The sequence below is a fragment of the Chiloscyllium plagiosum genome, unplaced genomic scaffold (genome assembly GCF_037043375.1).
Source record: "Chiloscyllium plagiosum isolate Xiang-an unplaced genomic scaffold, Cpla_swu_hap1 HiC_scaffold_17, whole genome shotgun sequence".
In the NCBI taxonomy this organism is placed as follows: domain Eukaryota; kingdom Metazoa; phylum Chordata; class Chondrichthyes; order Orectolobiformes; family Hemiscylliidae; genus Chiloscyllium; species Chiloscyllium plagiosum.
The window spans coordinates 49255499-49270169 of NW_028270155.1; the positions used below are offsets into that span (position 1 = coordinate 49255499).

At 39.8% G+C, this 14671-nt stretch overlaps 1 protein-coding gene across 3 annotated transcripts in view; it reads left to right on the plus strand.

Annotated features, from left to right (window-relative positions):
- rbl2 (retinoblastoma-like 2 (p130)) overlaps nucleotides 1–14671 on the plus strand; it is a 112968-nt gene that overhangs the window by 57748 nt on the left and 40549 nt on the right. For all 3 annotated transcript variants that reach the window (XM_087995902.1, XM_087995903.1, XM_087995904.1), the window contains exons 3-5: nucleotides 4885–5045; nucleotides 5986–6050; nucleotides 6862–7048. In XM_087995902.1, coding sequence (XP_087852028.1) covers nucleotides 4885–5045; nucleotides 5986–6050; nucleotides 6862–7048 — 413 coding nt within the window. The remainder of the gene's footprint in view (nucleotides 1–4884; nucleotides 5046–5985; nucleotides 6051–6861; nucleotides 7049–14671) is intronic.

A 14671-nucleotide genomic window follows, 5' to 3' on the forward strand; every position in this document is an offset into this window, starting at 1 on the left:
TCTTCCCCTACTGTATCATATTTCAGTCCTCTAATGTGTTCATGATCCTTTTATTAAGCAGTTTGAGCAACTGCTCCAAGCTGAGTGTACCTGGCCTTTAATTAGCACAGGCCAGTTTTAACTGGTGTTAGCCCTACACTAACTTGAGGCCCCTGCTGGGGTAGGCAGCTGTTCAATGGTGAATTTCCGATTGGCTGCATGCAGCAATCATGTAAATGAGCAAGGTCGGTGTGGTCCAGACATCAGAAACATTGGTTGTGAGTCAGATGAGCATTGGGGTCTCCAGCCCTGTTTTCAGTCACTCACTTGTACAATGGACTATCTAACTTCTTTTAAATTTTCCTAAAATGTTACAAACCAAATTGTCCATGCATTGCTTTCCATATTCTAATTATATGTTCTGCTTTACATATTTATAGATTGTCATGTTTTAATTTTTCTAATAAACTTTTCTCATTGGATTCCTTTCTTTATAACCCAGTATTTCCATATTTAGGGTTCTGAATTGAATAGAATGGAAACAGGGCATTTGGCCCAACAAGTCCACACCGACCCTCAGAGGAGGAGTAACCCAACCAGACTCATTCACCTACCCTCTTACTGTACATTTACCCCTGACTAATACACCTAACCTACACATCCCTGAACACTATGGGCAATTCAACATGGCCAGTTCACCTAACCTGCACATCTTTGGACAGTGGGAGGAAACCAGAGCACCTGGAGGAAACCCACACAGACACGGGGGGAATGTGCAGACTCCACACAGACAGTCACCCGAGGCTGGACTCGAACTCAGGTCCCTGGCGCTGTGAGGCAGCAGTGCTAACCACTGATCCACTGTGCCATGGTTATCAGGAATAGTGTTCCCTGCCATCTTTGCTCTGACTGTATGCTAGGAGATATCTGAGAGCATCTTTAAGTGACCGACCATTTCATTCTGACATCCTGATCTTTCTTTGACACTTATCCTGGGCCCAATTTATTGACTTGTTCTTGGATTGCATCAGGACAAAGTAGGATTCCAAAATCGCATCTGTAGTTTCTCCAGCAGCCACCAAATGGACTTGTGAAATGGGGTCCATCTCGCAGCAAGAAGTGAAGCTAAAAGGGACAATTTAACTAAGGCTAATCTTCACTTGGCTCATTTTTGAAAGAAACTTACCAGCTTCAAACTCTAGTTCCTGGAATATCAGGTTGTTTCTCTTCAACTCTGGTCTCTCCAAATGATCTAACCTTCAGGCTAAGCGATAACAATGACTTCAGTGGTGGTCTTTATTGTAATATTAAGCCATAGTGGAAATTAGTTAAAAATGACATAAATTGCTGTGAACACCTATTAGCCGCTGTTAAATGCAGCATGTTTTTTTTTTAAAATGTCTTCTTAAAATTGTGATATTATAATTAGGACTACCTTTGTGGTTTTCCAAATGTCATATTGCTATATTTTAGTGGGAATGTTATGATAAATTAAAATTATTGCTGATTCAATTTTCCTTGCTCCCCTCAAACCACCTAGCCTTTAAAATCCAAATCCTCCTTCTCCCTCTTTGGTAGCTGTCTTTAGCATTTTGACCAAACATTTGATCACTGCTCCTAATACTCTATTCTTTTGACTACCATTTCCCACACGCTTTTTGAAACGCCTTGAGATATGTTTTGTAAAATACATAAATGTCTGTTATTTGGTTTGTATTTAATTTTATGCTTTTGTTCTATTTGCAGTTTTTAAAGAGAGACTTTTCATGATTAGTTAGTTTTGGAATAAAACAGCAGCTGCACACTCAGTTCTGTGCATTTCTCTCATTTTCTTTTGAATAAGAGTTGATAATAATGTAAAAACAAAGTTTCCAATATTTAGACAAATCAAGTGGAGGTAACATTGATTAATTAAAGCATTTATGTCGGATATGAATTATTCATATTACTGCCTTTTTAATTTCATTATTGGAAACAGAACAAAATATAATCTTGAGACATTGGGTCAGATTTTCTCTTACCTATGCCGAGCTATATAAGATTTTATCATGTACATAACCCTACGAGATCCTATCTATGCAATTTTTTCCATTTGCTATGCCAATCTAATTCAGTCCAGTCCAGTTTAGGAACAGAAGATCAAACTCAGCGTCATTAGGTAGAGAAATGTTCGGAAGTTTCCATTTATGGCACCCTGCAAAGAAGCAGCATCAGATTCATTTAAATTATTTTAAATTCGGTTTATGCAGAAAAGGTGCATTCAACAATTTCTAAACTCCGTTTACTACAGGTGTCAACTCGGCTTATTTGATACCATTTAGAATACCGTCTGGTTCCATTATGGTCATGGAATACTACCTAGGTTATTTTATTGCAGTACAGAGGGATGGCTGCTGTCAGAGATGCTGCTGGTCAGCTTATATTTAGTTAGCACCTCATCATATCCTGAAGTTATTGGTAAAGTGCAGTCATTATTTTTGTCAAAGGAAAACATGGCATTAGTGGATTGATTTCAGTGGAGAAAAGTATGGAGGGGTATGTAAAATGGAGCAGCTGGTTTGCTATCATTGATTTTTCACTGCAACCCTCGACCAATTTACCCAAGCTGTCTTTCAGGCGAGATGTTAAACTGGGACCTTAATTTTCACTTATTTACACAGCACAGAAACATACCCTTCGGTCTCCCTCTAAACCCTTCCTTTTCATGTACCCATCCGGTTGCCTTCTAAATGTTGTAATTATACTGAATCATACCAACACTTCCTCTGGTAGCTTATTCCATACACTCCCCACCCTCTGCATGAAAAAAAATTGCCCCTCAGGTGCCTTTTAAATCTTTCCCTTCTCATCTGTGACCTCTAGTTTTGGACTCCCCCACCCTGTGAAAAGACCTTGGATATTCACCCTATCCATGTCCCCTTTGCAGGTCAGATGCACAGAGACCAGACATTTCCTACCTCAGCAAACTAGTCCAGGATTACAATGATTAGGAAAATTGGATTTTCATTCTCTGGTGGGTTTCCTGGCCGGTGAGCTGGGCAACCTTAAAGTGAGAGCTTAGTTTGTTGGCTATGGATGCAGACTGGGTGCAAGATCTGTGTCTGTGCACCAGTATTATGTGGAAGATCAATCAAGAACTAATAAAACCAAAAACAACCTTTCAGTCCTTGTCTCTCATTTCTTACCATCCCTTATGTCCTCCCCATAATATCTCCCACCTATCATGCAACCCCATGTCCTAGCCTCTATGCCACCTAATGCCCTGCACAAAACTCTCAGTGCATCCCCACATAGTCCATGCCATCCTATACCTACCCCAGGTCCTTTATAGCCCTTATGCCAATAAACGCTAACTTATGCCCTTACTTAACATCCTTCATGCCTTTGCCTACCATGGCAACTCATTTAGTATCCACCATAGGCAGACCTCAGGATCTATGCAAAAATGTGAAAAAGTACATTCTATTGAATAAATTTAAATGTATTGTAAACTTCAATGCATTGAAAAAGTCTCTGATTCATAAAAACTCTACTACATTTCATAAACTTGATAAACTTTTCAATAGGCATTAGCACCTTATAATGTCCTCAGATCAGTGGATTATTATCAAAGAGAAATATTTGCAATTTCATAAGTAAACACAGCAGGCAATTTGCACATTGCAAGGTCCCAAAAACAGCAAGTGGGCAACACAAAAATCTGTTTTTGTTGGATTGAAGACCGAATATTGTCCAGGGTACAAAAGAAATTACTGTTTTTCATATGGTATCATGGGACCATCCATATCCATCTGAGCTGTTAGACAGCTATATTGGCCTGGATTTTCACCAGGATGGTGTAGAGCCTCCCCATTGTGGTGAGAAGGGTGGAAGCTAAAATTCAGAAATCCTCCTCAAACACAGCTCTTCCATTTCTACAGGACAGGAGTGGAATTGGGCCAGGTTTTCCACATCTGTTTTTTGCTTCAGAGTCCAAAACCATTGTAGCTGTCAATCAAACAATGAAATGGAAGACACCCAGCTGGAGTAATGGATCTTTATGAAATCAGTTATGGAATTCCTCAGACTAATAATATCAGACAGATTGAATTAGAAAGCAATTTTGAACTCTCCAGACTTGTTTAAAGGTTAAAAAGCTTGGAGCTTTAAATGTCTTGACAGGTCCTTTTGGCTGCTTGAAGTTCTTTGGACAACATTGACAGCTTGGCATTTCCAATGAGCTTGTTCACTTTTAGACACCTTCATGCCCACTTTTAGCAATCGTAAAGGATACCTAGTCCCGTGTCTGTAAAAGGTACCCGATTCACCCACCTGCACAACAGGGTAGCTGATCCTAGATCCAGCGTGCACATTCTGAGTTTCAAGTAACAGAAATGCTAAAATCCCATTTCATTTTAAGCAGCTGATAAGTGAAGAAGCAGCTGCTTTTGTAACAAACACTTGGCCTGATTCCACTCCTATCCCTTGAAAATAGAAGAGCTGTGTGTGGGGAGGATTCCTGAATTTTGGCCACTTCTACCCTCACCATGATGGGGAGGTCTCCATCATTCTGGTAGAAATATGGGGCAATACATCTGCCTACCAGTTCAAGTGGAAGGAACTGTTATACCATGTGAAAAAGAGTACATTCTTTTCGTGCCCTGAACATTATTCTTCTTTCAATCCACTACAAACCTGTTTGCTGTTTGTGGGACCTAGCAGACTGCAGATTGGCTGCTGTGATTACCTACGAAATTGCAAATATTATTTTCTGTTAGTAATCCACTGATTTGAAGACATGATGTGGTGCTAATTGAATGCAAGCTCTCTTTTTATGAGGGCCAACATTATGGAAAAAAAAGTATAGGTTTTACTGATGGTGATTTATGGTGTAATCTAACAGTTGCACTGTTCTATTTATTCTAGGTTTACCAGAAGATTTCCACAACAAAGATTACAAACCACCTTCAGAGCCTCCATGTATTATTGACAAGTTATGTTCCGTACATGACGGATTGGAATTGGAGGCAAAGGGTATTAAAGAACATTACTGGAAGCCGTACATCAGGAAACTTTTTGAGAGAAAGGTTTGACAAGTGAATTGCATTCTTCAGAGAACTAGCACTTATACATCATAGTGTTTATCCTTTATATTAAATTCAGACTACAATCTGTAAACCAGCATGCTGAGGTCAGAATTCACATAGCTGCTACTACTGCACTGCCAACCTTTTGTGTTGCATGTATTGACGCCAGAACTGGTGTTAATGCAGATATGTCATGGTACTGAGTGTGGGAAGCTATTCTTATTGTGTTCACTGCCGGTATAAAGTACTGCAGAATCTAGTGTGAAATTGTTTGATGCAGAGTAAAACTTGATGTACTGTACCAACAGTGCTACTCCATTTCAACTTCAAATATGAACCCTGTGCTGTGCCATTAAAACACTTGTTTGTTTAATGCAGCAACCTTGCCACTCTGGAACTGGTTAGTTCTAAATCAGAGGTAGCAATTAGTTTTCTGTGCATAAGATATGGAACAAGGATTACCTAATTACTGAAACTATAGAGGTCTTACAGAGAGTAGGCCAGAGACTCTTATTATAGGCTGTATTTGAACAGATGCAAGAGATAGTAAAATAAAACAAAGAACCACAGATGCTGGAAATCTGCAACAAAAACACAAATTGCTGGAGAATCTCAGAAGATGTGGGAGCATCTAATCTAATCTGTGGAGAGAAAGTTGAGTTAACATTCAGAGCCCTGAAGAAGGGTCACTGGACTCCTTACTAACTCTGCTTTCTCTCTATAGATATTGCCAGACTTGCTGAGTTTCTCCAGCAGTTTCTGTTTTATCAGAGAGAAGGTAGGTTAATGCCAACCCCACTTCATCGATCATTTGTCAAATTTCACACTCTAGAAGAAATCCTAATTACCCAATTCAGAATGGGCAACTTGTAAGATTATGAATTATTTAACATTTCTTGACATATGTTTCTGAAAATTGTGCATTTCTGATTGATCATAGATCCTAAAGGGAAAAGCAGAAACTCTAACTGGCTTTCTGGACCCTGGGAACTTTACGGAAAGTGTGTAAGTCATGAAGATATTCCATCTCTCAGGCTTCAAAGAATTTCTTTCCCATTTAAATTCAAAGGATTTATTATGTGAGAAGCAGGAAACCCTACTGGTTTGGAGTTGGGACTCCATGAAGTTTCTGATGAACAAAATTTCCAAATTCTTTTGATTACACCTTCACTTGGAATTGCAAATCAGACTTAACAGCTACGAAAGTTGATACAGCTGAAAAATTGACACACAGATCATGATTCTGAATAATCCATAGTTTTAAAAATATTCGTACTTAGGCTGTGTTGCTGGTAAACGCTAAAATACTGAAAGCATTTTTGGGTAGCAACACACTTTTGGACAGCAGTTGTAAGATTAAGTATATGCAACAATATTAAAACACTTTGCAAAGTGCTTTGTCATCATCACCTTGTCATTTGCTTATTGAAGAACACTTTATGCTTCATTTGGGTGTAGGTTGAGGGAAAGGTTTATTGAGCTTTTTATGATTTTTGGAAAATCTGCTAGTCATAATTTTGAGGAGCTCTAGTTTAATATCCCAGAGTCTTGGCCAACATTTATCCCTCGACCAACATCACTAAAATACGTTATCTGATCAATTATCATATTGCTGAATGTCGAACCTCATTGTGCACAAATAGTTGGTGTTTCTTTATATTTAAATTTTTGATTGCACTTGGAATATACTTCTTTGTGTGAGGCACTTTGTGACACCTTGAGGGCATGAAAGTATCTGTAACAATGAAAAATATCTGAATAATGAATGTCTGCATATGTTAGAGTATCTTGTTATCTTTTCTTTCTTTTGTTACAGAAAAGCTATTAACAAGGCCTATGAAGAATATGTGTTAACTGTGGGAAACATTGATGAAAGGATTTTTTTGGGAGACGATGCAAATGAAGAGATAGGAACCCCAAACAGGTTTCTGAGCAACATGTCAAATGCAGAAACCACTGAAAGGATGCAAGTGGAGCACAGTCTTCAACAACATTTTGACAATGTAGGTATTGAGCTTTCTAGTTGAATGTTGTCACATTGGAAACATATAGTTAATGATTTTGGAAAATGAAATTGGATGGCATCCACTGGTATTCTCCAGTGTTGACATTTCCGGACTTTGCAGGGTCAGTTGAAGGACATCTCATGTGTATGAAACAAATGGATCCCCCATTATGACAGGCACATCTTGTGTGCCCAGGATTTGGACCAGAACCTAATAAAGTCTCCTTCATTGTAAGAAGGAGATGGATGTTTGTTTTTATTAAAAAAAACAATCCTTGATGGTCCAAGTTTCTTAATTGTTCATGTCTGAATTCTGCTATTCTGGTGATTACTGCACTAACTTACTCAGCATACCGACTTCTAATTTTATGCTGGGCTCCTTGTGAAAGCAGGCACCCTCCGAATAGGGAGTCCAGCTTCCGGCTCTGTTCTCTCTGACATTGGTTGCCTGTTAGGCACAGGATTTCCTCACTAAGGCTGGGAGTGGCAGTAATTGTGCCCCAGACCCCTCTCAGAATTCTCTTGAATACTGCAGCAATAGTTGTGAATGTGCAACAGCACTGTTTCATTCCGTGTAGTCTATGTATTTGAATTATTTGATTTGAGCTACTTTAGTTTGAATGTACTATTTTAATTACTTTCATTATCTGAGGTCAAAGGACCAAACAAACTCCTTTTAGGTTGAAATTATGCTGTACACTATCAATGAGACACTTCAGTGTGCACTATGAAAATATAAGATGAGCCAGAATTATATAATGAAACGTGATTGAAAGGATACACGTTTATTGATTGGTGGCTGAGTATCTCAATCATGAAAATAGGTCCCTGTGTCTGGACTACATTAGTTGGCGACAATTGCATGGCGAGACATTAGCAACTTTTATGTATTCAGATGAAATTCCATTCTGTACATATTAATGTGAATTGTTATAAGCCATATAAATTAACTTAATTTAAGTAGCAGGCAAATGCATTTAATCTAACTTAATACATTTTCTATTCTATTTATATAAATCATTTTTGAAGATCAAGATTCTGAAAAACCTAGCAATGGCTTTTAATTATTTGAGATCATTATGCATTTTACACTTTCTGTATGGGAAACTGAAGCATTTGGTGGGCGGCACGGTGGCACAGTGGTTAGCACTACTGCCTCTCAGCGCCAGAGACCCGGGTTCATTTCCCGCCTCAGGCGACTGACTGTGTGGAGTTTGCACGTTCTCCCCGTGTCTGCGTGGGTTTCCAGCGGGTGCTCCGGTTTCCTCCCACAGTCCAAAGATGTGCAGGGTCAGGTGAATTGGCCATACTACATTGCCCGTAGTGTTAGGTAAGGGGTAAATGTGGGGGTATGGGTGGGTTTCGCTTCGGCGGGTCGGTGTGGACGTGTTGGGCCGAAGGGCCTGTTTCCACACTGTAATGTAATCTAATCTAATTTATAAAAAGAATAAATTCCTGCTGAGAGTTCTTGGCAGCAGCTGGCACACACATCATGAAGTTACATATCCTTGCCTTGGATTTCCTGTCAAAAATGAGAAGCTTGAATTTCAATGGCATTCAGTTTGACGCAGCATGACCAGACTGTCGAGAAAGAACATAGGTACATAAGAAATTGAACCAGATATAGATGGTACAATACTTCATCTCTTCAATTAAGTCTTAGTAAAATTTGTAACTCTTGAGGCCTCGGCACTGACCCTTATGGCACTCCATTTGCCAATTGGAAAGTGCTCTGCTTATTCTTAATCTCTGCCTCCTGTCAGTTATTGTACGGAGGTGCTGGCATTGCACTGGGGTGGACAAAGTCAGAAGTCACACGACACCAGATTATAGTCTAACAGGTTTATTTGAAGTCACTAGCTTTCGGAGCGCTGCTCCTTCATCAGGTGAAGTGCTAACAAAGGAGCAGTGCTCTGAAAACTTGTGATTTCAAATAAACCTGTTGGACCATTACCTGGTGACTTTTGATCCTGTCAGTTAGACAGTTCTCTGCCTGTTTTAATGTACACCTTCAACTTCCTGAACCTTTATCTTCAGAGATTTTATGTGGTTCCTTATTAAAGGCTTTTAGAAATATTGGTATAATACATCTACTGATACTCCTTTATCTAATTAGCCAGTTACATCCTCAAAAAAAACTGATAAATTTGTCAAATGCAATTTCTCTTCCATAAAACCATGTTGACTTTATCTGACCATGCAAAGTTTTCTAAGTGCACAGTTAAGATTTCCATAATAATAGATTCCAGCATTTTCTTGACAACTTGTGTCTGGCTGATTGGTCTATGTTGTCTTTGTCTTTCCATTCTCGAATACCAGTGTTACATTTCCTAACTTTCAATGCTGCTGGGACTGTTCTTGACTTGAGGTCATTTTGGGAGATTATTACAACACATTTACTATTTCTCCTATCTGGAACCCTGGGATATAGTCGTCACATCTTGGAAACATTTTGGACTTTATTCCCTTTAGTTGCTAAAAAGAAATTCTGCCAATATTGATTATCATAAGCTCTCACTATTATTAACTCTTGGTTGTTCGCTATTCCTAGTATGTAATGTGTGTCTTCAACTGTGAAAATCAATACAATATTTGTACAATGTCTCTACCATTTTCTCGGCTCTGATGACTTCTCCCATTTGTGTCTCTAATAAATCAACAATTAGCTATTCTGCTTTTTATATACTTCCATAAGCTCTTACAATCTGCTTTTATATTTTTGGATACTTTATTCCCATATTCTATTTTTCCCCTTTGTATAAACATTTTGGTGACCCTTTGCTGGTATCTAGAACACTGACAATCACCAAGTTTATAAGTATTCTTTCCAACATTCTAAACTGCATTTTTAAATTTAATACTATTTTTAACTTTCTTAGCAGGCCACAGATAACTATTTCTTGCTGAGTTTTTGATTTTAGTGGAGTGTAATTTGTTGAACATTTTAAAATTGTTTATTTAAATGTTACCCCATTATTTATTTATCACCATACCTTCAGTCTGTTGTAATGATGCTGAGACTATAAACATGATAAAAGGAAATTTAGACTCCCAGTTATTCACTGAAAGAAATACACTACATGGTTTTATGTTTTAAATAAAAGTATTTTACGCTGCGAAAATTAAACAAAGCAATTTTGTAAGCCCTCATTCTTTAAACCTGAAAATATTGACAGACCACTTTCCATTAATTTTGAATTCCACCCAACAGTTCCCATATCTTTACAGAATCTTGAAGGTTCTTTCATTTCTTCTGGACCAAAGCAAAATGTGCCATATCTTTCAAGAAATCACTTTGACCCTCCTCCCTTTTCCAGTCTTCTACAGCTACCTCTCTCTGAGGATTACACCTCTGAACTTTTACACTACATTTGCCAGGCAGATCCGACAATTTGAATTCATCATGACTTTGGACTTCTCATGCCAAGCAAGGGCCCCCACACACGATTTCTACTTAGTGACTCTAACTAAGGACCATTGCTGGCTTCTGATAACCTCTATGCACCTGGTTGTGGCTGCTGGCAGATACATGGCTGCCAAGCTAAGTGTATCTATGTGAAAGCAGACAGACAAACCTAAAGCAAAAAACTGCAGCATGTCTCTGTGACAGAGTGGCACACCTGGGTTAATCCACTTAAAGATTCATCCAGCACCCACAATTCCCAAACTGGTGCTATGATTTGAAACAGCAATGGATAGTTTAAGAACTTGCCTTATTTCTCAGATGTTTTTCAATCTTCCTTTGATCTAAATGAATATATGAATAATTCATACAACACCAAGCCATTCAGATATGCTATCTTTTGGTTCACACCTAGATAGAGTCATAGAGATGTACAGCATGGAAACAGACCCTTCGGTCTAACCCGTCTATGCCGACCAGATATCCCAACCCAATCTAGTCCCACCTGCCAGCACCCGGCCCATATCCTTCCAAACCCTTCCTATTCATATACCCATCCAAAACCTCTTAAATGTTGCAATTGTACCAGCCTCTACCAAATCCTCTGGTAGCTCATTCCATATGTACCACCCTCTGCATGAAAAAGTTGCCCCTTAGGTCTCTTTTATGTGTTTTCCCTCTCACCCTAAACCTATGCCCTCTAATTCTGGACTCCCTCACCCCAGGGAAAAGACTTTGTCTATTTATCCTATCCATGCCCCTCATAATTTTGTAAACCTCTATAAGGTCACCCCTCAGCCTCTGACGCTCCAGGGAAAACAGCCCCAGCCTGTTCAGCCTCTCCCTATAGCTCAAATCCTCCAACCCTGGCAACATCCTTGTAAATCTTTTCTGAACCCTTTCAAGTTTCACAATATCTTTCCGATGGGAAGGAGACCAGAATTGCATGCAATATTCCAACAGTAGCCTAACCAATGTCCTGTACAGCTGCAACATGACCTCCCAACTCCTGTACTCAATACTCTGACCAATAAAGGAAAGCAGACTAAACGCCTTCTTCACTATCCTATCTACCTGTGACTCCACTTTCAAGGAGCTATGAACCTGCACTCCAAGGTCTCTTTGTTCAGCAACACTCCCTAGGACCTTACCATTAAGTGTATACGTCCTGTTAAGATTTGCTTTCCCAAAATGCAGCACCTGGCATTTATCTGAATTAAACTCCATCTGCCACTTCTCAGCCCATTGGCCCAGCTGGTTCAGATTCTGTTGTAATCTGAGGTAACCTTCTTCACTGTCTACTACACCTCCAATTTTGGTGTCATCTGCAAACTTACTAGCTGTACTTCTTACGCTCGCATCCAAATCATTTATGTAAATGACAAAAAGTAGAGGACCCAGCACCAATCCTTGTGGCACTCCACTGGTCACAGGCCTCCAGTCTGAAAAACAGCCCTCCACCACCACCCTCTCTCTTCTACCTTTGAGCCAGTTCTGTATCCAAATGGCTAGTTCTCCCTGTATTCCATGGGCACTACCTGCTTTCAAACTTAATACGGAATTCAGTTGTCTTATGAGCTCTTCTTCTCAGTGAGTCTTTCACTTTGAGATTACTAATCTGCTCTGCCTTCTTACTCAGTACTGGCTCTAAAGTAGCTTTATCTCTAGTTGATTCCCCATTATTTCAGGAAACTACGTGAAAGCATCAATAGACTTATTCTTTAGACCACCTCTGCCAGTTTGATTGGTCCAATATATATGACGATTGAAGTCCTTACAATTTTTAACGAAAGTGTTATTGTTACAACCTGAAGTCACTTTGTGCGTAATGCTCTGCCCTACAACATAACTACAGTTAAGGGACCCGTAAAATACTTTCACTGGCATTTTCTAAACTTTGTTGTTGCTAATTTCTGTTTACATGGAATCGATTTCTGATTTTTATATTTTTGCTGCGTTCCTTTCTCACTACTGTCTTTGTTATTCTTCATTATTAGAGTTTCTCCAGTGATGGTAAACACTATTTCCTCCGTTCAGGGTGAGAACATGTAGCTATGCTTGGTCAGTGATGGCCAGGTGCTGTTGCCTGTATTTGTATCCTGCAAGAGAGAGGGAAGTGAAACAAAAACAGAAATTGCTGGTGAAACTCAGCAAGTCTGGCAGCATCTGTGGAAAGAAAGCAGAGTTAATGTTTTAAATCTGGTGACTCTTCATCCAATTCTGGTGAAACCATGTGTCTCAGACAAACACAAATGCAGGAAGTGTCAGCTGCTGCATAAGCTTGAGCTCCAAGTTTTGGAACTAGAGCAGTGGCTGGAGTCACTGTTATGTACTGTGAGGCCATGGACTATGTGGATAGCACCTATGGGGAGGTAGTCACTCCTCAATTTAGAAGGGTGCAGGCAGAGAGGTAATGGGTGATTATCAGGCAGTCTAAGAAAACCAGGTAGGGTAATGCAGGATCTCCCCCACCACCTCTTTTAAACTATTGCGCTTGCTATAATTGGAATTGATTTTGGAAATTGGTGAGGGTGATGGTTCCTCTGGCTAGTGGAGCCAGAGTCAAGCCCATAGGTGGCTCAGTTGTACAGGGGAGGAGGAAGAAGAAAGGAAGAAAGAAAGAGCAATAATTATAGCAGATTTCATAGTCAGGAAATCAGATGGGTGTTTTTGTGGCAATAAACTCCAGGATGGTGCAATGCCTCCCTGGTGCCAGAGTCATGATGTCACAGAATACATCTTTCTGGTACAGGGGAGTCAGCCAGAAACCATGGTCCCATTGGTAACAACGACATTGGGAGGAAGAGTTATAAGGTTCTGAAGACTTACTTCAGGGAATTATGAAGGCAACTAAAAAGCAGTACCTCAAGAGTAATCTCATGATTACTTCCAGGATCACGTGCCAGTGAACACAAGAAGGATTAATCGACTAAATATATGGTTGTAGAGCTGGTGTAGGAGGGAGGGCATCAGATTTCTGAGAAACTGGGACTGGTTCTGGGGCAGGTGAGACTCCTCCAAGCTGGATGTGTTTCACCTTAATTGGAATGGACTGATATCCTTTCAGTGAGATCTGCTAATGCTGTTGGGGTGGATTTAAACAAGATTGTCAGGAAGATGGGAACCTGTGGCGAAACCCAAGTTGGAAGAAAGTAAAGTTAAGAATAGAATGTCAAAAAGATACTAGCGAGACTAGAAGCCAAGAGAAACAAAGTTGAGCATCGAGAAAGCTTTGAAAGCAGAATGATGTTAAAAAGACAAAGTTAGATTAGATTACATTACATTACATTACAGTGTGGAAACAGGCCCTTCGGCCCAATAAGTCCACACCGACCCGCCGAAGCGCAACCCACCCATACCCCTACATTTACCCCTTACCTAACACTACGGGCAATTTAGCGTGGCCAATTCACCTAACCTGCACATTTTTGGACTGTGGGAGGAAACCAGAGCACCCGGAGGAAACCCATGCAGACACGGGGAGAACGTACAAACTCCACACAGTCAGTCGCCTGAGGCGGGAATTGAACCCAGGTCTCAGGCGCTGTGAGGCAGCAGTGCTAACCACTGTGCCGCCCGTAAGTGTGCACTACCTGAACACACACAGTATTCAAAACTAGGGAGATGATCTGAAGACACAGACAGGTACACAGCCATGATCTAATTGTTATCTCAGAAGAATAGACATGTGATGACCAGGACTGGGAAATGAATATTTAAAGATATTAACATTTAGGAAGACTAGACAGGAGGAAATGGAGGTGAATTTGCACTAATGGTGGGATGTGAGGGAGTATTTTGGATCAGAAGAACAATGTGGAATCTGTTTGGGTGGAATTAAGAAACAGCAAGAGGCATTAGATATTGGTTGGGGTTATTTATAGGTCACCAAATAGTATTTCTAGTGTGGGGCATGGTATTAATCAGGAATTGAGGGAAACATGTCACATGGGCAACACAGTTATCCAGGGTGACTTCAATTTGCGTGTGTATTGGGTGAAATCAATTGAACACAAAAGCTATGGATGGGTTTCTGGAGTGACTTAGAAATGACTTTCTAGAGCATTTTATGAAGGAGACAAATCGAGGACAGGCTAATTTAGATCTAGTATTATGTGATGAAAAAGACCTAATTAGCAATTCTGACCACAATAATAATGTTACATTATGTTTGAAAATTAGGTAATTAATTCTGAAAGAATTAAATTTGAGTAAGGA